Genomic DNA, 25,150 nt, shown 5'->3' on the forward strand with positions numbered 1-25,150 from the left:
CACCGTGGCGGGGTTTGAGCCAATGGGCGTTCCCAGGTGCGGGCGCAGAATCCCGGGAGGCCCGGCGTCAAGGGCTGGCGTTCTCAGATCCGCAGCGTATCGGGACGGAGGAGCCGCCGTCTGCGCTCAGCCCCCGAAGCGCGTCAGCCAGCCGGAACGTCGGCGAGAGCTGAGGGTGGTTCCGAGTCGGTTCTGGAAGCGGCCGCATTTTAAAAGTTGGGCTATCGCTGCGGCGATGGACGGAGGTGTAGAGACCATGTTAAGGGAGAAGCGGCTTTAAATTGAATTTCAGAGGGAGCCGGTAGGCGACCTTACGGTCTGTCGTTGTGCTGCTTTCACAGTTGCTGCACTAATTCGGGCCCCCAGTTGCTATCTTAGCGGTACGTTCTAAAACTGGGCATCCTGCAAAGCGGCCACAGGTGCTGACGCCAAGGGCGGACATCTTTATTGATGGCAGCCCGTATAGCTTGACACTCCCTCCGCCTATTGGTTGCTTTGAGTACGCGCTTCCGGGCTGGCCAATCGCCTTGCGGCTCCCACCCACTGCCCGCCATCTTAACATCGGTCATGCTCGGCCGCAGCAGCGTCTCGTGAAGCCTCTCACCGCCTTCTTGGGTGAGGGCGGAAGCGAGGGTTGACGAGCGCAAGCGGCAGCCGCACCTTCTAGACCCACGTGGTGGCGGCGCTCAAGATGGTAGGGAGTCTGAGCTCGCGTTTGCGTTTGGGAAGTTGGGGACGCGCGGCGGGCTGGGGGTGTGGTCCCTGGGCTTGGGGTGGGTGGACCCCGGGGCGCGCGCGGCGAGGCGCTGATCGGCCCCGCGGCTCCCCAGCTGCGTCGTGAGGCCCGCCTGCGCCGCGAGTACCTGTACCGCAAGGCCCGCGAGGAGGCGCAGCGCGTCGCCCAGGAGAAGAAGGAGAAGGTGCGGCGCGCGCTCGAAGGTAAGGCCGCCGCTGCCCGGCGTTGGAAAGACTGTGGTCACTTAGCAGCGCTGGGTGCAGGGTCTCGTGCTCGGCTCTGTGCTCCCACGGCCCAGCCTCGCCAGAGCATCGAGATGAGCCGTTTGTTGGGAGAGGGTCTGGGGATTTCTGGGCCATCTTTTTACGGAAAGAGCAGTCTGAGCCTTCAAGCCCTGAGACCCGGGAACCGTTGTTAGCAGGTCAGCATGTAGACGGAAGTAGCCCCCAAACCCCCGCCCCCTAGCAACTACCTATCACCTGCTGCTCAGATGGAGCAAGAAAGGTGTTTTTCCATCGGGTTTGTGCAGGTTTGTCAGCGCCTGTTGTACGACTGACCGACGGCTCCGTGCACGAGTCTCAGCCGCCTCTCTGTCTCTCCCTGCAGAGAACCACCTGATTCCCACCGAGTTACGCAGGGAGGCCCTGGCCTTGCAGGGCTCCCTGGAGTTCGAGGACGCTGGCGGCGAAGGTAACCTTGCCCGGCACCCGGCCGAGCCCCCTCCCTGCAGGCGAGCCCTTGGGCCTCCACCTTCTTTCTCAGACGCCAGGGGAAGGGCTCTGCTACTCCTGCTCCTGGGACTGTCCCCAGGAGTTCTCCTGCTTCTGCACGGATGGCACCCCCGGAGCTTGTCCCCAGTGCTCCCAGTTCCACTGAGATGACACACATTCCATGTGACCCAGCTGGCTCGGCTTTGCTTTGCTAGTTGTCCCCTCGCTGGAATCGAGTTTGTGGGACAGGACAGCGTCCATTATGGTCACAGCCCTACATTGGCATCCAAGTGTCTTGCTGGTTGCGTTATTCAACAAACGTGAAAGGAATCACAAAGGTCATAAATATTTGTCACGAGAGCTAGAGGCTGTTACCTCTGGCCTTAAATAGAGTCTGGACTTAACGCTAACACCAGCCCTGTGCGGTTGATGCAGCTTAAGCAACTGAAGTTAAATCAGATTTAAAGATCCAGTTCCTCATTTGCACATGTAGCCACTGTGGCTCGGGGCCACGCTGGGCCCAGTGGGTGTGGAGTGTTGTCATCGTGGGCGTTGTCAGGTGCTGCACTCGCGAGGGATTCGACCACCCCAAGTTAGGACTTCACTCCCCAAGATGACATCACGTTGTCACCCCCACTCTGCTGACAGGTGTAACCAGCCACGTGGACGATGAATATCGATGGGCCGGGGTTGAGGATCCCAAAGTCATGATCACGACTTCCAGAGACCCCAGCTCCCGCCTCAAGATGTTCGCAAAGGTACCAGTAGCAGGGGATGCGAGGCGCTCGGGACCCAGCAGCCGAGTCCTGACCGGTGTGTGCGTCCGTGCAGGAGCTGAAGCTGGTGTTTCCCGGCGCGCAGCGCATGAACCGCGGCCGGCACGAGGTCGGGGCACTGGTGCGGGCCTGCAAAGCCAACGGGGTCACCGACCTGCTGGTCGTCCACGAGCACCGGGGCACGCCTGGTAAGGATGGTGGGAGGGAGTGGGGTGCCAAGCAGGTGGCTGGGAGGGGAGACGCGGGCTCTGACGGCCGGTCCGGCCCTGCCAGTGGGGCTCATCGTCAGCCACCTGCCCTTCGGCCCCACGGCGTACTTCACGCTGTGCAACGTGGTGATGCGTCACGACGTCCCGGACCTGGGCACCATGTCGGAGGCCAAACCCCACCTCATCACGCATGGCTTCTCCTCCCGCCTGGGCAAGCGGGTGAGTCTGGGGCCCTGGGGCCGGGGCTGGCGCGGGCGGTGCCAGGCCGGCCCTTCCCCGCTCCGCTCTCCTGTGCCCCAGGTCTCCGACATACTTCGGTACCTGTTCCCTGTGCCCAGAGATGACAGCCGCCGGGTCATCACCTTTGCCAACCAGGACGACTACATCTCCTTCCGGTGGGTCGTGGGGGGGCCCTGGGATCGCAGCCTGACCCCAGTGTCCCTGTCCTGGCTGTGGCTGACAGCAGCCGCTCCCTGCCCGTCCCCGCCCCAGGCACCATGTGTACAAGAAGACCAGCCACCGCGATGTGGAGCTGACTGAGGTCGGGCCTCGCTTTGAGCTGAAGTGTGAGTTTGCGGCTTTGTCCCTGGACTGGGGGGGCACGCTGGCCGTGTGGGTGGCAGCGCCCCAATTCACCCCTTTCCCCTCGCCAGTGTACATGATCCGCCTCGGCACGCTGGAGCAGGAGGCCACCGCGGACGTGGAGTGGCGCTGGCACCCCTACACCAACACCGCACGCAAGAGGGTCTTCCTGAGCACGGAGTGAACCCCTGGGCTGCAGGCGGGGGCTCGGCCTGCGGGCGGGCCGGTCAGAATAAAGTCTGCCACACTGCCACCTGCCTCCGAGTGGTCCGGACAGGCCCGCTGTCGGGATGACGTGCGGGGGTCTCCCTGGGGTGGACACTGCGTGAGACAACGCAGACCCAGACCCGGTGTGCTGGCTGCTCCCGAGCCTTTGGGCAGGTCGTGTGCTGTCTGGATGGGGGGGGGGGGGGTGAGAGGTCCATCATTGGGGAGGGCGATGGGCATTTGGGCCACGTGAGGGGGTGCGGGTGAGACTGGGCAGACACGGGGGACAGGACATGTCAGGGCTCTCCAGGTCCCGCTGCCTGCCCCCCACCGCCCAGATACAGCCCTTGCCCATTCCCTGGGTCCCTGGGGGCCTCCCACACTCTGCCCACTTCCCTAGCGGGTACGGGGGCCCTGGCTTCACACAGTGGGGGTCCGGTCCCTACGCGATGCACCCAGGCTGTGGGGAGAGTGACGGCAGGGGGGGACAGGACTGAAGACAGGGGTCGGGTGGGGAGAGAAGTTGCTGCAGGAGCCTGGCCGCTGGGTGGTGGTGACTGGCGACCGCAGTAGGTGGTCCTCATCGGTCCCGCGGGACGGCGACCGCATGCGCGTGGGAACCCTCAGGACCTCTAGGCCCCGGCATGACGAGGAGCAGGAGGTGGGATCCTGCTCATCAGTCCAGTTCCTTCCGCGCCTCTCCTGGCTCCGCAGTCCCCTCCCCAGTGAAGGGTCTGCCCCTAAAGCGTACACGCTACGGGGATTGCAGAAGCAGCTGATCCATGCCTTCCTCTCCTTCATAAAGTCTAAGGAAAAGCAATACGTAAACCGCTGTCACTGTCTTGTGGCGCCACGGTCCAAGAAGCACGCAGATTGTCCCTTGTGCGGGGGCAGGCTGTCTCACGCGCGGTACTCGGGCGGAGATCAACAGGCGGGAAACGGGGTTCTGGGGCAGTAACGGGAGGTATGGGTTTACGGTGTTCGAAGTATGGCAACGTAAAGCGTCGGTAATGCACGGAACATCCCTGCAGCCTCGCCCACAGAACCTCCGGGGAACGCGCGGGGAGCCTCAACTTTTACTTTTTTTTAAACTTATTCTAACAAAGCGCCCCAAGCAAACAACATCTGTTTTTGAACCACCAGAAGCCAGGGGAGAGCGCGAACGCAGTCCCCCACTACCACAAATTATGCAGTCGAGTTTCCCACATTTGGGGAAATCGCAGGGGTCAGCACATCCGGAGTGCAATGGATAAGCCTCGCCCTGGGAAAACCACCTTCGTGATCATGGTATCTCCCCTGCCAGGTAAGTATGCTTTGGGCTCCCCGCCTCCACCGGACCCTCGGCCGCGCCTCCCTTTGCGCGCACGGCGACTTTTCTCGTCCCGCCGGCGCGCATCCTTGCCGGAGCGCCTCCGATCGTGCGCATCGCGGGAACGGCCTGGGGGTCTTTGGATCCGAGACGCGGGGGATTTGGGGGCGCGCGCAGAGTACGACCGGCAGCCTCTGCGCGCCTGCTCATCTGCATGCGCCACGCCCCCGCCGTGACGTCCCTGGCGCCCAGCCTTCCGTTCTGATCCTAGCCGCCCAGCGCCCTGCTGTCACCGCCCCACCGGGGGCGTGTGGTCCGGGCTCCGGCCAGCAAAAGGCAGTTCCCGCCCGTTTGTGCCCTCGCCCTCTCAGCGCCCCACGTAACCGAAAGCTCAGGACAGGCCTCTTTGCGGGTTGGTTGACGTTAAGTGCTGAGTAGCTGGATCAGCAGCCGCGGTCCTGCAGATTCGTGGAGTCTTTCTGGGCCAAAGTGGCACAACGGGTTTCGGAATAGATGGCCGCCTGACCTGGCAACGCGAACGAAAACCCAGGGTGCTAAGTTCTGTAAAAGAAAACCAGGTCCTTCCGCCTTCCGGCGGGGTCGCCCCCGGAGCCCAGCCGTCAGCGTCCGGCGCCCTCCCTCCAGCGCGCATGGGGGCGACCCCAGAGTGCCCCCGGCCCTCTCTGACTTGCACGGACTGTAAAGATAACGCAGCAGACGGGCGTGCACGTGGTGAAATGACTTTGTTCCGTAGCTACCGACGGAGCCGGAAAAGCTGAGCTCCGTCAGAGCAGAGCTGATGTGCGCGTTTTACGGGGAGAATGGGGTGGGGGTGGGGGGCGCTCAGGAGTCAGAACCGCATCGGGTCGGTCCGTTCAAAGCAGCCGGGCGTGTTTGGGGGCCGGAAGTATGAAGTTAGGAAGCTAAACATGAGCGTGGGAGAGGGGCATCCGCCGGCTGCCCCCGCCCAGGCCTGTGCCCCGACCGGGGACCCCGTGGTTCGCAGGGCAGCGCTCAGCACACTGAGCCGCACCAGCCAGTGCTGACCCCTTCTCTTACACTCTGGTCCCCTCTCCGATGACATCGAGAGGCTCTCTACTCAGCAACTGTGTATTGAGAGCACACCCCCAGGACCCGGGGGATGGAAAGGCCCCTTAGTGCTCAGAGACCAGGGAATGGAGCGGGAAAAACCGACAACGGACGCAACAGGTAAATTACCTAGTGTTAGGCGTTGGGAGCTCTGGGAAAGAGAGAAAGGAGGGAAAGGGTGGCGGCACTTGCAGTTAGGGGCAGGGGCTGTGTTGAACTGGGCGGTCAGAGGCCACACTGAGGCATCGAGCGAGCCGAGACCTGCAAGAGGTGCGCTGGTTGTCGCCGGGGTGTCTGGGGGAAGAGCAACCTTGGCACGAAGTCAGGAGCAGCCAAAGCCCAGGTCAGACACCGTCTGCACGGTCAGGCGCGGGGCACGGCCCGGGGGACCTGGGGCACCAAGCAGAGCCCTAAATATGAGCGCCCGCAAGTTTTGAGCAGAGGGAGGGCTTGAGCTGACTCCCCGCCCTCAAGAAACACGTGGTCCGCAAGGGCGGCGAGGACCGCCGCGGGACGATCAGTCGGGTGACTCACGGTTGGCTTGCGGAGAATTCTGAACTGAAGACACTGAAAAAAGAGCAGGTGGCTGGGCAGCTCGCCCATGTTTGCCTGGTGCTGTGGGGCAGGGGGTCTTCCTTTTCTCCGGGAGGCCTCCCCGCCCCGCCCCACGCAGCCAGCTCGCCAGCGCTCCTCGCCTCCTCGTCCTTCCCGCTTCCTGCGCATGGTCGCTGTTGTTGTAACAGAACCCCTGGGCTGCTCCGATTGAAGCAGAACCCACGGGCTGTTTAGTTAGGGGCCCGATTGCCCGCCGCCAGAATTATAACTCTGAATACCAGAGTTTGGTGAAAAGAAAAAGAATTGTTTATTTACACAAAGTCCTGCCTCCCCCTCCCAGACCTGGCCAGTCTTAGGAAAGTCAGAAACACCGTTTCCCTACTTCCCAGGCACAGTTCAGCTTTACCAGTAGCTGCCAATCACTCAGTTCCGATTGGGGAGGTCCTTTCTGTGCTGTGGTGCCCTCCAGCTCTCAATGCAGGACCGCCTGGATTCTCAGCCTCCTTGTAAACTGCCTTCTTCCTGCAAACCGCATGGATCTCCTCTCCTTCTCAAAGCAGCCTGGCGAGAGCTTCTTCTTTAAGCAGCCTGGAGAGCCCCTCCTCCAAGCCAGATGGAGGGAGCCCACAAGAGCCAGAGAGTGAGGGCGTGAGGGCCAGAGAGAGCCTGAGAGAGCCCCCTAGAGCCAGAGCCAGCCCCCAAAATGTCCGCAGCTCCTCTCTCCCTCCCTGCCTCCTCTCTCCCTGCGTCCTCTCACGCAGTGGATGTTGCAAACAGTTCTGACCATTCACAGAACCCTACGTAGGCTCTGTCCGCTTCTTCCCTACCAGCCCACAGTCCAAGGTCCCTCCCATCTTCCTGAGCCTCGGAAGTAAAGCGGATCTTTGCAACAATGTATCCAGCCACTAGCTCCAGGCATGCAAGGGCATCCTGAAAGCTGCTTCCTGCTGCCTATCTCCCAGCCGCAAACTCTGGGGTTTGTTTTTTGGACTCCCGTTTCTGTAACATTGTCTCCCCTCCCCCCAGAAAGGGGCCCAAGGAGGGCAAATGAGGCAACAGGTGGAGCCCCGCAGGCACGCCGGACACTGTCGTCGGGGGGTGGGGCCTCTGCTCAGCCGCGACCCTCGGTCCACGGAGCGAGCAGTGGCCAGCGTCCTACAAGCTTCAAAGGCCCCTCCAGTCTCCCGGGGCGTGTTGGGTCCCTGGGGCCACTGTCGTGGCGTGTGTCCCTCCTTTCAACAAACAGTAAAGACGCAACCCCAGCGGGGAGCGCCCTTCGATAGCTCAGCTGGCAGAGTGGAGGACTGTAGGCCGCGGGCGAGCATCCTTAGGTCGCTGGTTCGAGTCCGGCTTGGAGGTGCCTGGCGCTTTTTGCGTCCTGTGGAAGGGCACCCCTGCTGGCGCCCGGCCAGTGGCCTCCGCCCCCAACCCCGTGGCTGACTTTAGCTCTGGGCCCTGGTGGCACCCAGGCAGTAAGGGGCTGGGCTCTCACCAAGGAGTCAGGTCCTGGCCTGGTAGCTTAGTTGCTTAGAGCAGCGTCCCTGTACACCAAGGTTGCGGGTTTGATTCCTGCTCAGGACACATACAGGCATCAACCACATAAGTGGGAGGACAAATAGATGTCTGTTTCTCGCTCAAAAATTAGCATCCCTCTTTAAAAGAGAAAGGATTGTCTTTTGAAGAAGAGCCATCTTCACCCTGGGGACAAAGCCTGCGGCTGTGGGCGTGAAGACACGGAGAAGGCCAGGGGATGGCCCTTGTCTTCCCTCCTGAGAGAAGGAAACTCCGGAGACTCGAGGCGCATCCAGGGGGAGCGCATCCCCCCTGGGTACCTGGCGGGGCCAGCCCTGACCCCTGAGGCCGCAGTCACTTTTTGGCTCTGGTTCTGCCTCTCCATCTGGATGCTGCATGTCCTCACACATCTTCCTCTCCGGGGAGCGCGACCAGTCTCCCAGCTGCAGCCTCAGCCCCCGGCCGTCCCACTGTGCAGAGGAGCCGTGCCGGGGCGGTGGTCCCCGGGGTGCCCAGGCGGGACCCTGGCAGTCTGACTGGGGCCTTCTGAAAGATTCTAGTGCTGCGCTGCTACAGAGAACCTCCAACCTCGAATGTCACCCTGTGCAGGGACCAGCGGACTGGGACCAAGGACGGAACCTCAGACCTCAATTGGCTGTGGTCCTCAGGGAGGCCGGGGTGTGGGATCTTCCAACTGAGCTTGGGTTCTTCCGGAGCATGGGGCGCACGGGAGGGTTTGGTGGCCAGCACTCGGGCCTGGGAGCCCCCGCTGGCTGACTCTGTCCCTCATCCTCAAAGGTGCAGAGGTGCCTGCTGCCCAGTTGAGGGCGGTGACACACTTCCATGTGGCCTGCTGTGCTTCTGTGGGACTTTCGCCAGGTGAGCGAGTGTTATGGGGTCTTGGCCCGCGCAGAAGCTGCAGGATCTTGGCCTCTTTCAGGAAGCAGCGGCCCCTCCCCAAGGAAGCGGGTGACTGGGCTAAGGAGGGTTTGGTGCCCATCTTTTCGCCCCGAAAGTCCTGGAAATGGTCCCCCAGCCTAGCCTGTGGGCTTTCTCCATCACTTCCCAGGAAGCCTCACTGGGCCCCTGCAGGCAGGCAGGTGAGGCCACCCCAGCACCCAGAGGGAGGCCACGCTCCTAGGTGGGGACATAGGGGCTGAGCCTGCCTGTGTGAAAAGGTAAAGAAATGTACAGCAACTGGGGGTCCTGTGAAGGACACACGGTCGGCTGGAAAGGGCTCCCCCTGGCCTGGGAGCAGTGACCCACCGTTGCCGTTACACACTGTTCTGCAGTAAGAGAAGCCAGGACTCTGGAAGCTGCCTCACTTCCTTGGGTTGTCATTTTCCTCTGGGAGCTCCCATCTACAAGGACAAACCTGTAGGCTTTTTTCCAGTTCATCTGTTTTATGTCCTTTCGCCTCTCAGGCCCTGTTGGAGACCCTAAAAAAGGCTTGAACCAGGGAGAAGCAGAGGGGTCAGGTGAGTGAGAAGATAAGCTGCTTGCCCTTGACCTGCCTTTTTCTGATGTCTGTCGGATGATCACTGCCTCCTGCGTGAGAAGGAGCCGAGGAGGCTGGGCGGGAGGCCGCGGTGCGGAGGAGAGCCCACGCCAGTCTGTTGTCACTGCTCTCGCTCAGGGTTCAAGCAGCTGGTGTTCAGACACATCACTGATGGGGAGCGTTTCCAATGCTGTGATTTCTGTGTAGAAAGGACACAAAGTTACTACTGTAATCTGATCTGGACTCAGAGGCAGAACCTGGGAACCTGCTGGAAACATTTTGTTTTTAACCCCATTAATCCCACAAGGATATCAGAAGCCTGTTATAACCATGCAGTCTTCTAGCCAACCATGAATGGAGCGGCCAACAATGTAGTTAAGAATCCCTAGCCTCGCGGACTTTACATTCCGCTGGGTCAAGTTAGACAGCAAACAAGTGTACAGTGTGTTAAACCGGTGTTTCTCAAGCTTTAACGTGCACAGCAATTCTCAACCGGTGCGCCGCAAGAATTTATAAAACATGCAACACCTGACTATTTAGTCAGGGGCACTGCTCTTTCCCCTTAGGTTGTCAAATAAAAAACGACAACAGCCAACAGTAGTAGCTGTCTGCTGCGAACGAATCAAAACTATATATAATATGTATTTTGCCAAACCGGCAAACAATGAATTTTTTTGGTGTGGCGCAGAAATTTAGTAATTAGCAGCCCTAGGAAGGCCTCGTCCGTTGAAGCACGCGCAGACTCAGTGTGGCACGTGCAGGAGGATGCAGTCCAGCCAAGGCTCCCATGGGAGCAGCAACCAAGAAAGTGGACAGGACACCGGAGCTGCAGGCGTTGTAGGCCTGGTCACTGAACCCGAAGACCCGGAGTCAAAGCCTGCGGCTGCCCCGCTTCCCGCACCCGGCTGCAGGACCCGGGACGCATTCCACTGCGCTAAGCAGCGGGAGACGGGGCGGGGGGGTGGGGGCACGGCAGCTGGGGCGCTGCGGGCGGATCTCTGGAAGAGGCCTTTAGCTGATTAATATCCTGAGCACACCGGGCATGAAACCTACGAGTAACGACTAGAACGGCGAAAACAAGCCTCCCCGGAAGCCCGCAGTGGAACAGAAGTGACTGACGTTCCTAGCAACCACCTCGCGGAGTCCTGAATGATTATGAACACGGCGGGGGCGTGGCGCATGCAGATGAGCAGGCGCGCAGAGGCTGCCGGTCGTACTCTGCGCGCGCCCCCAAATCCCCCGCGTCTCGGATCCCAAGACCCCCGAGGCCGTTCCCGCGATGCGCACGATCGGGGGCGCTGCGGCAGGGATGCGCGCCGGCGGGACGAGAAAAGTCGCCGTGCGCGCAAAGGGAGGCGCGGCCGAGGGTCCGGTGGAGGCGGGGAGCCCAAAGCATACTTACCTGGCAGGGGAGATACCATGATCACGAAGGTGGTTTTCCCAGGGCGAGGCTTATCCATTGCACTCCGGATGTGCTGACCCCTGCGATTTCCCCAAATGTGGGAAACTCGACTGCATAATTTGTGGTAGTGGGGGACTGCGTTCGCGCTCTCCCCTGGCTTATGGCTGTTAAAAGACAGACTTTAAAACTATTATGTACAGTGTTTTATGTTCACAAATATTGGAGTATCCAAAAAGACAAAAAATTATTAAGTAGTTGATAAGGAAAACTTTGTTTCTGGATACTGATTGGGTTGTTTTATACAGTAAGATTGTTTCCATGTGCTGTGTTGTCATAGGAAGTGTGCGTGTACAACTGTTTAACACTTTCTATCGTACACATAAAATGTACAAAACTTTATAGCTCCCGTGGAAGGTTGTTTTTTTTTTTTGGCACCAGATCTATGCCCCCCCCCCTCGCAACTGTGAGTGGACTCTACCTCGGTGGGTTCCGTGGAAATGTAGCTCCCTAAGGTCACGGTCCTGCAGGCCCGGGGGCCGCCGCTGCAGCGTTTAGACCCACGGATGGAGTTCCCGCGGGCCACCAGCACATAGGAGACTGCTCTCCAGTTGGAGAAACCAGGAACTGTATAATTTTACAGCCTTCAGCTGACAACATGCCCTTTTTTTAAAAAACTTCAGTTTCACAATCTTGCAACTTGTCTAGAGACCTTATGTCTCTGAAAAGCAAGGAACTGTAACCCAGCAAACGCATCAGCCAGTCCACGTATGGAATAATTATAGATCCCTCTGGTGGGGCATATTTCTCTTAGTTTTCCTATAAATGACTACAGAAAATAGGAGTCCCCAAATCCTTGAGGAATCCTTTGCCACAACTATGGAACTGCATAAGTGAAAACAAAAATTTAGACTTATCTGCGCAAGGGAGAGGGGATTAAAAAAAAGAACACAGCTCAACCACAGAGATAAACTGCAGGTGACCAGGGGGGACTGCAGTGGTTCATGTTAATGGAATAACAGATTTTTAAAAATTTTCTAAGATCTGTACAAATCTATATATTGGTTATTTTCTGAAATATAAATTATCTTGACAGGGTGAGTGCTCTTTTAAAAGTATTTCGCTTTTCTAATTTTTATTACTCCCAGTCGAGTTTTTCACAACCGGTATTGTTTTACACTTGACCATGGTTTATGCTTTTGGTGAGTTATTTTCATTGGTTCTATCTAATGAAATCGCTGCCATGATTCCCTAACTCTCTACACGTCAATTTGTTTCAGCTCAAGGTGTTAAGGGACAGAAAAACTAGTGCCTTTCAAATCAGCAGAAAATAATTAACAGCAGAGGACAGATGTAACTGAATCTTGTGTTGCCTTGGTTGTGATTTCGGACGCTGAAATAAATCCGGCAGGCAGGATGATTGGCCAGTAACGAATGGAGGGCTGTGGCTCGCTCAGACCATCAGCGGAGAGCAGGAAGCCTCATCCTCTTTTTATTAGAGTTTCAAAAGTTACTAAAAATAGAACGGGGGATGTGACATTCTAGCCAACAACAGGATAATTTTACAAGTGAAAGAATTCTTACAGTAGCATTAATATGTAAAATACAGCCAGGGTAACTCCTGGTTTAGCTAGCACCTGTCAAGGAAGCAAGGCAGATCCACTAATCCTCAAGGCCAGCTCCATATCAAGACTTCATTAACAAGGAAGCAGATGGAGTACACAACAGAACCTGTTTTACCCAGGATTCCACGACTCAGTGGCCTCGACAGCCTAAAGCCGAAGGCGGAGACGAGAGTTGCTCATCGTCTCCTGAGTCACGGGATGCCACCTGGGTGGTGGGGCATGAGAATGCCCCTACCCAGAGATCTGTCTTCCTGCAACAATCTTGAGTTAGGGGGTGCTAAGTCAACAGTAAGGCAAGGAAAAATATTAGCATACAAGTCAGGAAAAAACAGCCCACAGTTTATCACAATGTCTTTAAGATCAAAGGGGGAAAATACTCAACCCAAACGAAGGGACTCTGGGACTCTTCAAAGGGGAGCCAGAGACAGGTTTATTACCAAACCCAAACGGCGCGGGAGAGCTGGAAACAGACCCCTCACTAAATTACCCTTACCCTTAGTTGATCCCGTTAGGCTGTAGCTCCTGAGTATCCAGTAATGGAGCAAAGGGGACTATGACGGGTAGGGGAGGGGCTACCTGCATTAGTATAAAACCAGTTTGCTTTTTCTGCCTCTGGCTGTGCCCAGCTCTGCAGACCTGTGAATAAACACCTTGGCTACCGAAGTCCTGTGTCTGGTGTTTTATTGTGAGCGTTTCTCACAAAGGTGCCATACATACCCTTTATCTTTTCTTCCACAAGGTATGTACTTACCAAATCAGGGGGCCCTTTTCTCCAGGGAGTGCCACACACATTCCATCTATAGTACAGTGTGGTAGTCTTTCATTTGCACACAAGGCTCTCCAGTAGGTTAGCAGGAGATTCAGGAGAAAGGACACGTGTTCCTCCATCAGAGGACCGGCCTTTCTAGGAACTACGAAGGAAACTAAGTAGCACCAGTGTGTGCCAGAAAGGCTAAGGCTACCCCTAGATGCGGAGGCAAGTTTCTGATGCGGAGGGCTGGCTCACCAGTCCCCACCTCTGAGATGCCTTCATTCTGCCAACTTTGAGCAGTTTACCAATTAGCTCCTGCCTGAAGATTTTGTTCTGATTTCCTTTTCCTGAAATTTCTACACTCCGGAATCTTTCTACAATCCCTTGTTTGATGTTCTAGCTTCTTGCACGAATGGCACAAGCTTCCCTTTCTTTGGCTGAAAAAGCATTAAACCAGGCTGCAGTGTGCATCCCAGGCAGGGGCTGCAAAACTGTCTTCGTTGGCGGTCTGCATGCCAGAAAAAGAGCACAGGGTGGGGACTTCAACGACAGGATTCTCCCTTAGTTCTGGAGGCTGGAAATCCAAGACCAAGGTGTTGGCCGGTCTGGTTTCTTCTGAGGCCTCTCCTCAGACCAGGACCCAGAGCAGTTGTACGACCCCCACAACATGGCCAGCTCCTCGCCGCCTGCGGGCAGGTACGGACTCACTACAATGTCTACCTTCGTTTTGCTCCTTGCTGCCTTTCCAGACTGTCCCCTCCTTCAGCTTACCCTAGAGCCCACGGTGATCTCTGCCGGGAGCCTGGCCAGTTTCCTAGAAGCCTCAGGCCCTTCCCCTCCCGGCCTTCCCCAGAGTGGTGCCCCACTCTAAGATGGTGTGCACTCCCTCCAGACGTCCCTGGCTCTTCCTGCCACGGCCGGGGTCCCTGGTGTGATCCTCAGGTACCCAGTTCCAGTCCCTCCTTCTTCCTTTACGAATTTCCGGTGCGTGCCCCAAGGCTAACTCAGCTCACACTTGAACACCGGACTCCTTCATGATGTTCAGCTCCCCAAGTTCACTGGCCCTTCCTCTGAACTGAGCGCTGAAATCCACGCACCAACATGCCCCCCCCCCATCCCCAGAGACCCCATTGCCTCTGAGGCCAAGGCTTGCCCTGCGTCCCCACAGGGCCCTTTCCTAGCTCTCCCAGCCATTCACTCAGCAAGCAGTTCTCGGTGCCGCCCACACCAACCTGACTCTCCTTTGCAGTAGGAAGGACACACCCGCGTCCTGGAGACCGCTATTCACTTTGCGGGTACCCCTTCCTCCTCTTTGGATGCCAGTTCCTCATTCTTTTACCCGATATACTCAATGGTCATTGGCGCCAACTCAGCGCCAACAAGCACGCCCAGTTTGGTGTCACAGCTCCGCTTTGCTTCTTCACACTCCCAAGAGAAACCAACTCTTAAGTATCAGTGAAAAGGTGCACTCATGGTCTCAGGGAAGCTGGCTTATATACACAGAAGCCCCACCCCTGGCCCCTGATTGGTCCCCACACTTTGATTGGTCCAGAAGGCACCAACCTGATTTGCCAGAATAGAACCACTCCGGCTGGTCGGAGCTGCAGCTCTGATTGGACGCGGAAAGCCGCAGTCCCATTGGTGGACACAGGATTCCAGGAAGTCCTATAAAGGCGGTTCCCCGAAGGCGGTTCGCGGAGGCCCCAGGGCGGAAACGGCTGGGAAGTTGTTGTTTTTTAGAAAGTGAGTCACCAGGGGTCCTCCTTCCTAGCTGTGCCTGCTCTCGCAGGGTGCACACACGGGAATGATCACCCCTCAACACCAATACCTTGCCCCCATCCCCTGCCAGGCTGGCCCCTTCCCTCGTCCCCGGCCGCGTGGGGACACCAGAAGGAGAGGCCCCTACTCGGAGCCCCCTCCCTCTCCTCCAGATGAGGCCCCTTCTCCACTCCCTGCCGCAGCCGTGCGCCCAGGGCGGAAAGGAAGCCCGCGGTCCCCACCAGGCCCTCCCTCCGGCAGCGGTTTCACTTCCTCCCCGCCTCGCCTCCGGCAGGCGTGTCTCGGGAAGGCGCAGGCCCACCTCGGTGCCCCCAGCCCTCGCCATGGCCGACACGTACGCGGTGGTGCAGAAGCGCAGGGCGCCCCCGAGCACCGCGGCGGGGTCCGCGGCACCCGGCGCAGAGGGGGGACCAGTCTACAGCCAGGTGATGGTGCGCCCCCGCCGGCCGCAGACACCCGCGGAGGACGCGCAGGGGCCGCTGCCGGGCCACGGTGAGTCAGGGCTGGGGAGGGCCGGCCCCACCTCGCTCTCGGGACGCTCCCTGCTGGGCCTCCGCCCCCAGGTCGGCCTGGCCCCCTCCGGGCTGCTGCCGACGCACTGGTCACGACCGGAAGTGCCCCAGGTCAAACCGCAGGCCCCAGTGCTGGGGCGCTTCTCGGGGAAGCCACCCGGTCTTTGCCGAGGTCAGGGGCCCGCCCCTCCAAGCCGCCCCACTCCCGTCCCCCCGCCCCCCACTCCCTGCCGGAGCTGATGCGCGGGGGCTTGTTTCCTGCCTGCAGTTCCTGCTGATCCTGGCCGCACTGCGCCCGGCGCCTACGAGGACGTGGCCCATGGAGTTCAGGCCGCTGGCCTGGGTAAGTCGGACGAAGCCCACGTTAGTTGCTGGGACTCTGCAGCCTGGCGTCCCGGAGTGCTGCGGCTGGGGGGCGGCCTTACCCAAGCTGCCCGCCGCTCCACATCTCAGCTCCTCCATGAGACCCACAGTGCCCTTCCTTCCCCAGGCTTCAACCTGCGCATTGGGAGGCCCAAAGGACCCCGCGACCCTCCTGCGGAGTGGACCCAGGCGTGAGGGCTGCACCCGGCCCGCCTCCTGGGTGCCTGGATCGCTGAAGGCTGTGCTCATCTGTGTGAAGTGTTGGGAATGAAAACGCTGGGCCTACGTCAGAGTAAAATTTCTCGGGGTGGGAAATGCGGGGCTTTGTCCCAATGACTATAGAGTTCACTGCTGGAGGCCAGGGGAGACAGCCGGGAGATGATGGCCCAGGCTGCTTTGGGCAGTTCCGGAATGAACTCCAGGAATGGGTTCAAGCCCCAGGTGCCTCTTGGTTGCGGAGGGGAGGATGCACGCATGGGCCCCTGGAGACTGCCCCTGTCACCACATAATAAAGGCGAGTTCATCTCAGTATCTACGCGTCCCTCACTCATTCAGCTGATGACACAGATGGGCGGACACTGGGAAAAACTGGTGGACTCCCCCACGATTCAGACAGATCCTAACTAGGCATGATCACAGCCAAGTGGGCTGGTATCAGATAGACAGATGGGCTCCTAACCTGGATAATCAGAGAGCCGTACCCCTAGAGAGCTAGCCCTTTAGAGGGAGAGTTCACAGCTGGATGGATCTCCAGCCAGAGTGCTCGACCAACAACAGCCTGACAGACCACCCCCAGCAAGAGAGACCAACAAAACAATAGACACCCCCCACCCCAGTTAGGTAGCCAGACATACCAGCCAGATATTAACAGATTCCCAGCTGAGCAGACACACAAGCATCCTCCTAGCTAGCCAGACTCACTCCTGGGTGGGCAGACAGACACCCAACTAGCTAGATGGACCCTCGGCCAAACAGAAACCAGCCACACAGACTCTTGATTACCCACACACCCCAATCAGCCAACCAGGCTCCCAACTGTGCAGACGGGTGGACCTCCAGACAGGTGGACAGACCCCTCCAAGTCTCCACCTCACAGAACCCACAGTTTGTCAGACAAACGGACGTACGTCCTTCTGGAAAGACAGCAGGTATACCCCCAGGCAGTCAGCTGACCAGAGGGGCAGAGGGATCTGCACGTGAGCACCATGAGCCATACAGAATCCCTGCTCTCCAGACCATCTCCCAGCTGGGCATACACTGCAGCTCAGCAGGTCCTTCAAACAGACTCCTGCTGGCCAGAGGGACCCTTTCTCCACCCAGACCATCTTCCGGGAGCTTAGTGGCCCCTCCACTAAGCAACACAGCTATCAGGATGTGTTTTAAATCTACATTTGAAATCATTGTCAAAACTGTCAACACTGTGAGATGTGATTGATAAAACATGGTCTGGGTTTTGTCTACAGTTCCTGGCTCCCAGCTCCCCAACCCCCTAGAATTTCTGAAGCATATTTTGCTATTACAGTTGGCTTTTCCTCAGTTCCCGAATCACTTCAGAGCCAGGCTGTTGCTAACACGCCCCTTTCTGTCATGCCTGAGTTTAAGTTCATGAGATCACTGTTGGAAGGCACCCAGGTTTCCAGGTTGGAGCCTGGCTGCTGGGGGAACCAACCATAAGATTAGAGGTTGGAACAGTCAGCCTCTGCATCCGCCCTCCTCAAGTCTGGGAGCGGGGCCTGGAGATGGGGCTCAGTCCCCAGGGGCCAGTGGCCTCATCACTCATGCCTAGTGAGGATGCCTCCAGCACCCCCTGAACTCCCCAGTTTGAAGAGCTTCCGGGTTGGTGCCCCCGAATGCGGCCAACGTGCCAGGAGGGTGGCACAAGCCGAACCCCACAGGGACAGAAGCGCCTGTGTTTGGGACACTTGCAGACAGGCACCCTGTGCCTCTCTTCATTGCATGTTCATTTGTATCCTTTAACGCGCTCTGTAATAAACGGGTAAGGAAGTAAACTGGTCTGAGTTCTGGGAGTCACACTAGCACATTGATGGGACCTAAAGAGGGGTCGTGGGAGCCTCTGACCTGCAGCCGGTCCCTCAGAGGCACAGGTGACAACCTGCCCTTGCAGTTGGGGTCCAAAGTGGGGGGGCCTTGTTGTGGGACTGAGTCCTTACCTGGGGGTTCTCACACTGTCTGCAGGTAGACGTCCGAACTGAGCCAAGTCTGTGGGACACCAGATCAGTGTCTGCTGAGAACTGGAGAACTGCTTGTTCCTGTTGGGGGAAAAAGAGAAAAACACATGGGACACAATTAACTCTGAATATTTTAGTGGGAGTCTTGTTTCTCCTTTCATTTTTATTTTTTAAATATCAATTTATTTATTTTTCTTTTATTGTTGTTTTTCCCCTTTATTTTTATTGTTGACACTATTACAGATGTCCGTGTCCCCGACTTGTCCCCCATTGCCCACCACCCGACTGAGCCCCTGCCGCCCCTTCCCCCTGGGCGGCACCGCACGGTCCTTGGTGGCTGGCCGCCTCCCATCCGCAGGCTCAGTGCCCTGAGACCGAGGCAACTGGGGATAGCAGAGTGTTTTCCATAGCCGAGGGGACACGCCTCACATAAACCTCGAAATAAAAAATAAAATAAAATAAATAAGTAAAAAATAAAACATAAAATAAGCTAAAAAACTTGTGCTTGACTGCCACCTACTGGAAAACAAAGGAAAGACCTCAAACTGAACCTTTCCAAGACTGAAATTGATTTAATGGGACACAGAAGTCTGCTGGCTTTGGGTCAACTGGTGATCTAGGAGAATGCTGTACTCACCCCTCCCATGACCCCACAGAAATTACAACTAACCTATAAAACAGGCAGCATGGAGAAACACCTGAAGCTTAGCCGCACAGTCCTGTAACTAAGGACGTACAGAAGCAGCCAGGGCAAGACGGAAGGGGGCGTAGACTCAGAACAGGCTGGTCCCAAACCCATGTGTGGTGGATAAAAATCAGGAGGGATATCTCAACTGCAGAGATCACTCCTGAGGATCAAAAGTCCCATCCCACACGAGGGCCCCCAGCCCAGGGTTCCAGTGCCGGGAAGCGAGTCCCCATAACCTCTGGCTGTGAAAACCAGCAGGGATGGTGGCCGAGTGAGACAGAGGCCGGAGTCCCAGGCATTCTCCTTAAAGAACCACAGACTTACAGAGGACTCACTTGCTCTGAGCCCCAGCGCTGGGGCAGCAGCTCACAAGGCACTAGGGACACACAGGGAGGAACTGAATTTTCTAGCATCAGGGCAAGAGCTTGCGAGGGGGGGGGTGCAGCTTTCTCCCAGACAGAAGTGCTGGCAGAGGCCATTGTTCCTTTGCTGGGTCCCCCGCCCCCACAGAGCCAGCAGGCAGGTACCATACCTAAGTCTCCATCAACCTGGCTCACACTCTTCACCCCACCCTGGTGATTCCCTGAGACCCTACCCCACCCCCTCTGCTGGCCCACCCAAGATGCTACCAGTGGGTTTTCCATACTAACTGCCTGTCTTGGCTCAACTGGGGACTTTTGTAAAATCTCCCAAAGGATCACAGACCTTGAACAAGCAGCACGTGGCCTGGGCGTGCCCGTACTGCCTACTGAGCGTCTCCAAGCCCAGCACTGACAGCAGTGAGCCTCAGTTTGCAGCTCAGTGTCTTCCAGACACCTCCAAGTTCAGCACTATGAGCAACCATCTGCAGGTCACTTTGTAGCTCATACCAGGTGGCCCTGGGCAGGGCACAGGCGGTGGCTGACCTTGGCCTGTGTTTTTCAAGAGGCCTCAGAACCAGCAAATCCGGTGGGCAGCTTCAGACCATGCTGGAGCACCACCCACCCACATGCTAAGGGCAGACTCAGCAGGCAGCAGAGCTCTTCAGAAGCAAGTTCTCATCTGTGGGGTTGATCCCTACGCATCAGCTCCTGGTCCTCACAGCCAATCGACCTGGGGGTCAATTCCTCCCACTGATGTGCCAACAGCAATCAAGGCTCAACTATAACAGGAGGGGGCACATGGCCCACAGGGGGGTGTGGGGGCACCTGGAGCACCCAGCTGCGGTCGGAGCCCAGGGAGGCTGCGCCAATGGCTGTACCTGAGGCCGCTCTTCCAAGCCTAGAAGTCACAGCAGCTCTACCTGATACACGGAAACACACACAGGGAGGCAGCCAGAATGAGGAGACAAAGAAACAGGTCCCAAATGAAACACAGGAGAAATCTCCAAGGGGGGAAAAAAAACAAAGAGCTCAATATAATGCAGGCAAGCAAACTACCAGACACAGAGTTCAAAACAGTGGTTATAAGGATGCTCAAGGAACTTAAGTGAGGACCTTGTCATGATGAAAAAGGACATAGAAACCATAAAGAGAACCAGTCCAAAAATGCAGAATACACTAACTGAAATGATTAACACACTAGAAGGAATCAACAGCAGATTAGAAGAAGCAGAGGATCAAATCAGAGATTTAGAAGATAAGGTAGCAGGAAACACTCAACTGGAACAACAAAGAGGAAAAATAATTTTTAAAAATGAAGACAGTTTAGTCCTGGCTGGTGGCTCAGTTGGCTGAGCATCATCCCACACACCAAAAAGGTTGCGTGTCTGATCCCCAGTCAGGGCACATTCCTAGGTTGCAGGTTCAATCCCCGGTGAGGGCACATAGGGGAGGCAACTGATCAGTGTTTTTCTCTACCCCTTCTTCTCTCTCTAAAATCAATAAAAACATATCAAATCAATAAAAACATATTGTTGGGTGAGGATTTTTTAAAAGGAGGATATTTTAAGGGACCTGTGGGACATCAAGTGTAACATCTGCATCCCAGGGGCACCAGAGGAAAGAGCGAGCAAGCAAGGGATCAAGAACCCATTTGATGAAATAATGACTGAAAACGCCCTTCACCCACTGAAGGAAAAAGACACCCAAGTCCTGGAAGTGCAGAGAGTTTTAAACAAGATGAACCCAAAGAGGCCCACACCAAGATACATCATAATTAACATGGCAAAGGTTAAAGACAAAGAGAGAATCTTTAAAAAAGCAAGAGAAAGGCAGTTAGTTACCCACAAGGGAGCTCCCATAAGACTGTCAGCTGACTTCTCAAAATAAACTTCGTAGGTCAGAAGGAAATGGCACAAAATATTCAAAGTGATGAAAAGCAAGGACCTACAACTCTATCAGTAAAGCTATCATTTAGAATGGAAGGGCAGATAAAGAGTTTTCCAGACAAGAAAAAGCTAAAGGAGTTTATCACCACCCACGAAACCATTATTATAAGAAATATTCTAGGATCCTCTTTAGGAAGGAAAATGAATAATAAAATGGCAATAACTACATATCTATCAGCAATTATAAATGTAAATGAATTAAATGTCCTAATCAAAAGAGATAGGATGGCTGAGTGGATAAGAAAACAAGACCCTTCCATATACTGTCTACAAGAGACTCACTTCAGATCAGAGGACTCACAGACTGAAAGGAGAGGGATGGAAAAAGATATTTCATAAAAATGAAAACAAGCAAACAAAAGCTGGGGTAGCAATGTTTATATCAGACTTTAAAACAAAAACTGTACCAAGAGACAAAGAAGGGCCCAGCAATTCCACCTCTGGGTATTTATCCAAAGAACCCCAAAGCATGAAATTGGAAAGACATATATGCATCCCCATGTTCATCGCCGCGCTATTCGCAATGGCCAGGATATGGAAACGACCTAAACGCTCGTCCACAGACGAGTGGGCAGAGGAGAAGGGGCACGTGGTTACAACGGAATGTGACTCAGCCATGAACAGGAATGAACTCGTGCATCTGCAACAACACGGACGGCCCTCGAGGGTCTTGTGCCGAGTGACAGAAGTCAGACAGAGAAAGACAAATGCCATAAGCTGTCACATGTAAAATCTAACAAAAATAAAAAAAGATAAACTCGTAAATACAAAAAACACTTTGATGGTTGACAGATGGGAGGAGAGGTAAAAAAGAGGCAGGGATTAAGTACACCTTGGGCCTGGCTGCTGCGGCTCAGTGGATTGAGCACCGGCCTGCGAACCAATGGGTCGCTGGTTCGGTTCCCAGTCAGGGCACATGCCTGGGTCGTGGGCCAGGTCCCCAGTTGGGGAAACATGAGAGGCAACCACACATTGATGTTTCTCTCCCTCTTTCTCTCTCTTCCCCTCGCTCTGAAAATAAATTAAATCTTAAAAAATAAAAATAAATAAAAAAGAAGAATCCATGAACCTAATTTCTGAAATGTGAAATTTCCAGGCAAGTTTCCAAGGAGGGAACTTTGAGGGTCCAGAATGAGTCACCCCAAGATGTCCCTCTGTGGCAAGCAGATGGTTCTGAGCTAAAGGCAACTTCAGCTGCAGGTTCAAGAAAAACTGCTCCTTCCCTGAACTACCTGGAAGAACTTGAATTAGGAGCCTTGCCCAAAATATGCTAAAATATGTGACGATGAGCCATAGCTTACCTCTTTTGACCTCCCTAGAAGGCAGAACAAACTTCTATTCACTAAGCATCTGCTCTTCTTATCCTGCAGGGACCCTTGGAAGCCCCCGAGGTGCGTGACCTCACCCCCAGCTCAGACTGTCTTTCTGCCTCTGCCTCTGCCGGGCGTGAGGGTTTCCCATACATTTGTCTGTCTTAAATGTGGCTATTTTTCTCTTGCTAATCCCTTTCACGTCTGTGTGCTTAGACCAGCCAGGAGAGCTTGGAGCGGTGCGAGAAGTGTGTTCCTCCCTCACATCCTACATCCACAAGCCGGCTGCGTCTTAGCTTTCACTTTCCTCGCTGAAAAGCGCGTGTAAGTATGATAATCGTCCATCTACTCTTTTATTCACACAAACCACAGTTCACCGTGTGGTCCGGCACAAGCGGCACGTGCTCAAAGGCAGTGGCAAAGGCCTAGAGTCGTCCATCCCTGGGAGCGCACGGCCAAGCAGGCTTCAGGCACAGAGTCCCTGCTGGGCAGTGCCCAGGGCCACGTGGGCTGGCGAGAAAAGCAAAGTCCTGAGGCTGCTGCCCTGTCTGGCCCCGGGTTTCTGAGCGAAAGGCCGCGAGTGAGACCCCAGTGAGCAGCACATGCTGCCCAGCATTCTCAGAAAATCAGTTCGCACCTCGTTCGCCGCAGTGGTGGTTTGAGGCACCAAAGACCCAGAGGTCTCCCATCCTGGAACAGGGTGCCCGGTTCCCACACGCCTTCGCGGCAGCTCCGAAGGAGCTGGAGGCCGGCCGGGCGAGCTGGCTCCGGCCTTATCTGTGCGACTGATAACAGGAAAGAGGCCCCGCCCGGGACTGGGGGTCCGCCTGCCGCCACTTGGCCGCCAGCTGGGCCTCGTTAGCCGAGCAAACTGGGCTCCTCTGCAGTGAAATGCAAACTTCTCTTAGGAGCCCTTTCAGTCAATGGGAGCAAGTGACACGATGCTGAAAAGGGGGTTGTAGCAACTCGATCGGCCACCCCTCCCCCAAGAGCCGACTCAGATCTTAAGCAAACAGCCAGAGGTGGGACATTGCATGGCTATTTCTAGCCTAACACTCCTTTCTGGCAAGATATTTCCTCTCCTATTTCTACAGTTTCCATGGATAAAGTGCATATTTTCAAAACCGTATTTGACACAGAAAATATCAGAGATGTCTCACATTTGCTTTAAGAAAACAAAACTCCAAGGAAAAACCTGTCGGGGAGAATAACTGAGGTCTGGGCAAAGGCTGGTGTTTACTTGGGGAGCCCAGGCACGTTTATGGGATCATCGTCCCAGCTTTGGTGTGAACTGGAAAATATCCACAAGGCAAATTTAATGAAAAATAACTGTGGGGAAAAGTTAGATTTTAGATACTACTTTACATTTTTTAATATTATTAGCAAGGTCTCAATTTAGTATCATCCTGTAAACCAAAGGGCTTTTACACTTCTTCCTCGAATAATACACTCCTTTAGCTTATACAAGGTTTCATTTTAGTGTGTAAGCCGGTTAGGGCGTATAGAAGTTTCTAGTGATTTAAAGTCATAAAATGTACTTACTTCTATGTAGAACTGAATTGCGGAATTAACAAGCAATAACCTCTTAAGTTTAGAAGTGTATTGATCATGATTCCAGTTATGATGTTTCATGAAGGCCCCAGATGTCGCGCTCTGCACATCCTGCCCTCTGGGTTCTGCCGGTCCCACCCTGGTCCTGGCCGCTCCCAGAACTGGTGTTGGGCCTCCCTGCAGCCAGGCTCACAGATGTGCTGTTGGTTTACTTAACAACCTCTTTAATAAACCTCACTCTTAAAGGTTTAAAAATTTAAATCAGTCCTGGCTGGTGTGGCTCAGTGGACTGACCTCTGGTCAGCGAACCAAAGGGTCGCTGGTTCGATTCCCAGTCAGGGCACAGGCCTGGGTTGCGGGCCAGGTCCTCAGAGGCAGCCACACATTGATGTTTCTCTTCCTTTCTCCCTCCCTTCCCCTCTCTCTAAAAATAAGTAAAATCTTTTAAAAAATTTTTAAATCATCAGTAACGAAGACAGTATCATCCTTGGAGGAAGCATGCTGTTTTTATTTTTATTTTTTTTCTATGAAAACTTATTTGTTCACGTTGGGGTTTTGTTTTTCAATGAGGGAAAGAGCTGTTGCCTTGGTTACGGATGTTTTACATCAGGGGTGCCCACCCCTGCTGCTCTTGCTGCTGTCTGCACTGTCAACTGAAGTGGGCAGAACCCGCCAGGTCTCCACCCCCAGCCCCTAGCTGAGTCTCCTCAAGGGACAGTCACCACGGGCCAGGAGAACTCAGCAACCTACCTCATCCTTGTTTCCCGGGGCCCAGGCAGAGGTGGGCAGTACCTGCATCTTCTGTTCTCACGGGTCTGGTGTCCTCAGGTTACTCCAGGACCTTCAGATACAGACAGACTCAACTTCCCTGCAAACTGATCTTTAATGTATTGAGCCGTTCCAGTGAGAAAATGGCCCGGAGACACCCTATTAGGTAAGGACAGAAATCATCCAGATCTTAGAGCCGAGAGGGGCGTTTAAAAGCCTCCAAAGTAAGCTGCAACGCGGGCAGGACTGCTCCTTCTCAGTGCGACTATGCTTTCTGGGTCTCGAAATCTAAGAGACATTAATCAAAACCTACAAGTGATGAAATGATCGCATAATACTTATTATCCCTTAAACAGTGCATATACCTTCATATTTATGTGACTGTATTACATTTTACACATATGTAAATTTCTGCTTATGCTTTTTAAAGTATTTTAAGCGTCAGTGTTTTCTTTTACTGTTCTAGGCTTCTGTTGATGATCAGTTTGGCGTTACAGAGCATTCCTTTGGGAAACGGTAAGAAGCACTTTATGTACAGCCTTTTAGTTTTTACCGGGTGGTTGTTTCTCAATCATTGTCGGCCTCCTATTTCCAATGTTTTCAAAAGGCTGTCACAGAGAGGAGCGTGAAGGCGGCAGAGAAGAAATCAACAACGCGACAGCTCCGAGGCTGCAGCAGCAAACGCTCAGCTGGACTGGGGATGATTTCAGGGACGTGAACGGGA

At 55.3% G+C, this 25,150-nt stretch overlaps 2 protein-coding genes and 3 non-coding genes across 5 annotated transcripts; 4 read left to right on the forward strand and 1 right to left on the reverse strand.

Moving 5' to 3' along the window:
* Positions 1 to 100: 100 nt before the first annotated feature.
* IMP4 (IMP U3 small nucleolar ribonucleoprotein 4) lies at positions 101 to 3,251 on the forward strand. Its single transcript, XM_090258581.1, has 9 exons — positions 101 to 694; positions 831 to 939; positions 1,343 to 1,426; positions 2,095 to 2,204; positions 2,278 to 2,410; positions 2,496 to 2,650; positions 2,732 to 2,826; positions 2,924 to 2,997; positions 3,085 to 3,251. The coding sequence occupies exons 1-9, from the start codon at positions 692 to 694 to the stop codon at positions 3,195 to 3,197; spliced, it is 876 nt and encodes a 291-aa protein (XP_090114707.1). The 5' UTR covers positions 101 to 691; the 3' UTR covers positions 3,198 to 3,251.
* A 1,116-nt stretch (positions 3,252 to 4,367) lies between these two features.
* On the reverse strand, positions 4,368 to 4,531 carry LOC149995776 (U1 spliceosomal RNA). Its single transcript, XR_016507559.1, has one exon. It is a non-coding gene; the product is annotated as a U1 spliceosomal RNA (small nuclear RNA).
* A 2,915-nt stretch (positions 4,532 to 7,446) lies between these two features.
* Positions 7,447 to 7,532, forward strand: TRNAY-GUA (transfer RNA tyrosine (anticodon GUA)). Its single transcript is given in 2 exon segments — positions 7,447 to 7,483; positions 7,497 to 7,532. It is a non-coding gene; the product is annotated as a tRNA-Tyr (tRNA).
* Positions 7,533 to 10,577: 3,045 nt separating this feature from the next.
* Positions 10,578 to 10,741, forward strand: LOC149995778 (U1 spliceosomal RNA). The gene has a single exon (XR_016507570.1). It is a non-coding gene; the product is annotated as a U1 spliceosomal RNA (small nuclear RNA).
* Positions 10,742 to 14,708: 3,967 nt separating this feature from the next.
* On the forward strand, positions 14,709 to 16,143 carry PTPN18 (protein tyrosine phosphatase non-receptor type 18). Its single transcript, XM_090258332.1, has 3 exons — positions 14,709 to 15,229; positions 15,518 to 15,592; positions 15,740 to 16,143. Exons 1-3 carry the CDS (start codon positions 14,890 to 14,892, stop codon positions 15,805 to 15,807), a joined length of 483 nt encoding a protein of 160 aa, XP_090114458.1. The 5' UTR covers positions 14,709 to 14,889; the 3' UTR covers positions 15,808 to 16,143.
* Positions 16,144 to 25,150: the final 9,007 nt, after the last annotated feature.

The sequence above is a fragment of the Furipterus horrens genome, unplaced genomic scaffold (assembly GCF_987537825.1).
Source record: "Furipterus horrens unplaced genomic scaffold, mFurHor1.1.pri manual_scaffold_12, whole genome shotgun sequence".
Lineage (NCBI taxonomy): Eukaryota > Metazoa > Chordata > Mammalia > Chiroptera > Furipteridae > Furipterus > Furipterus horrens.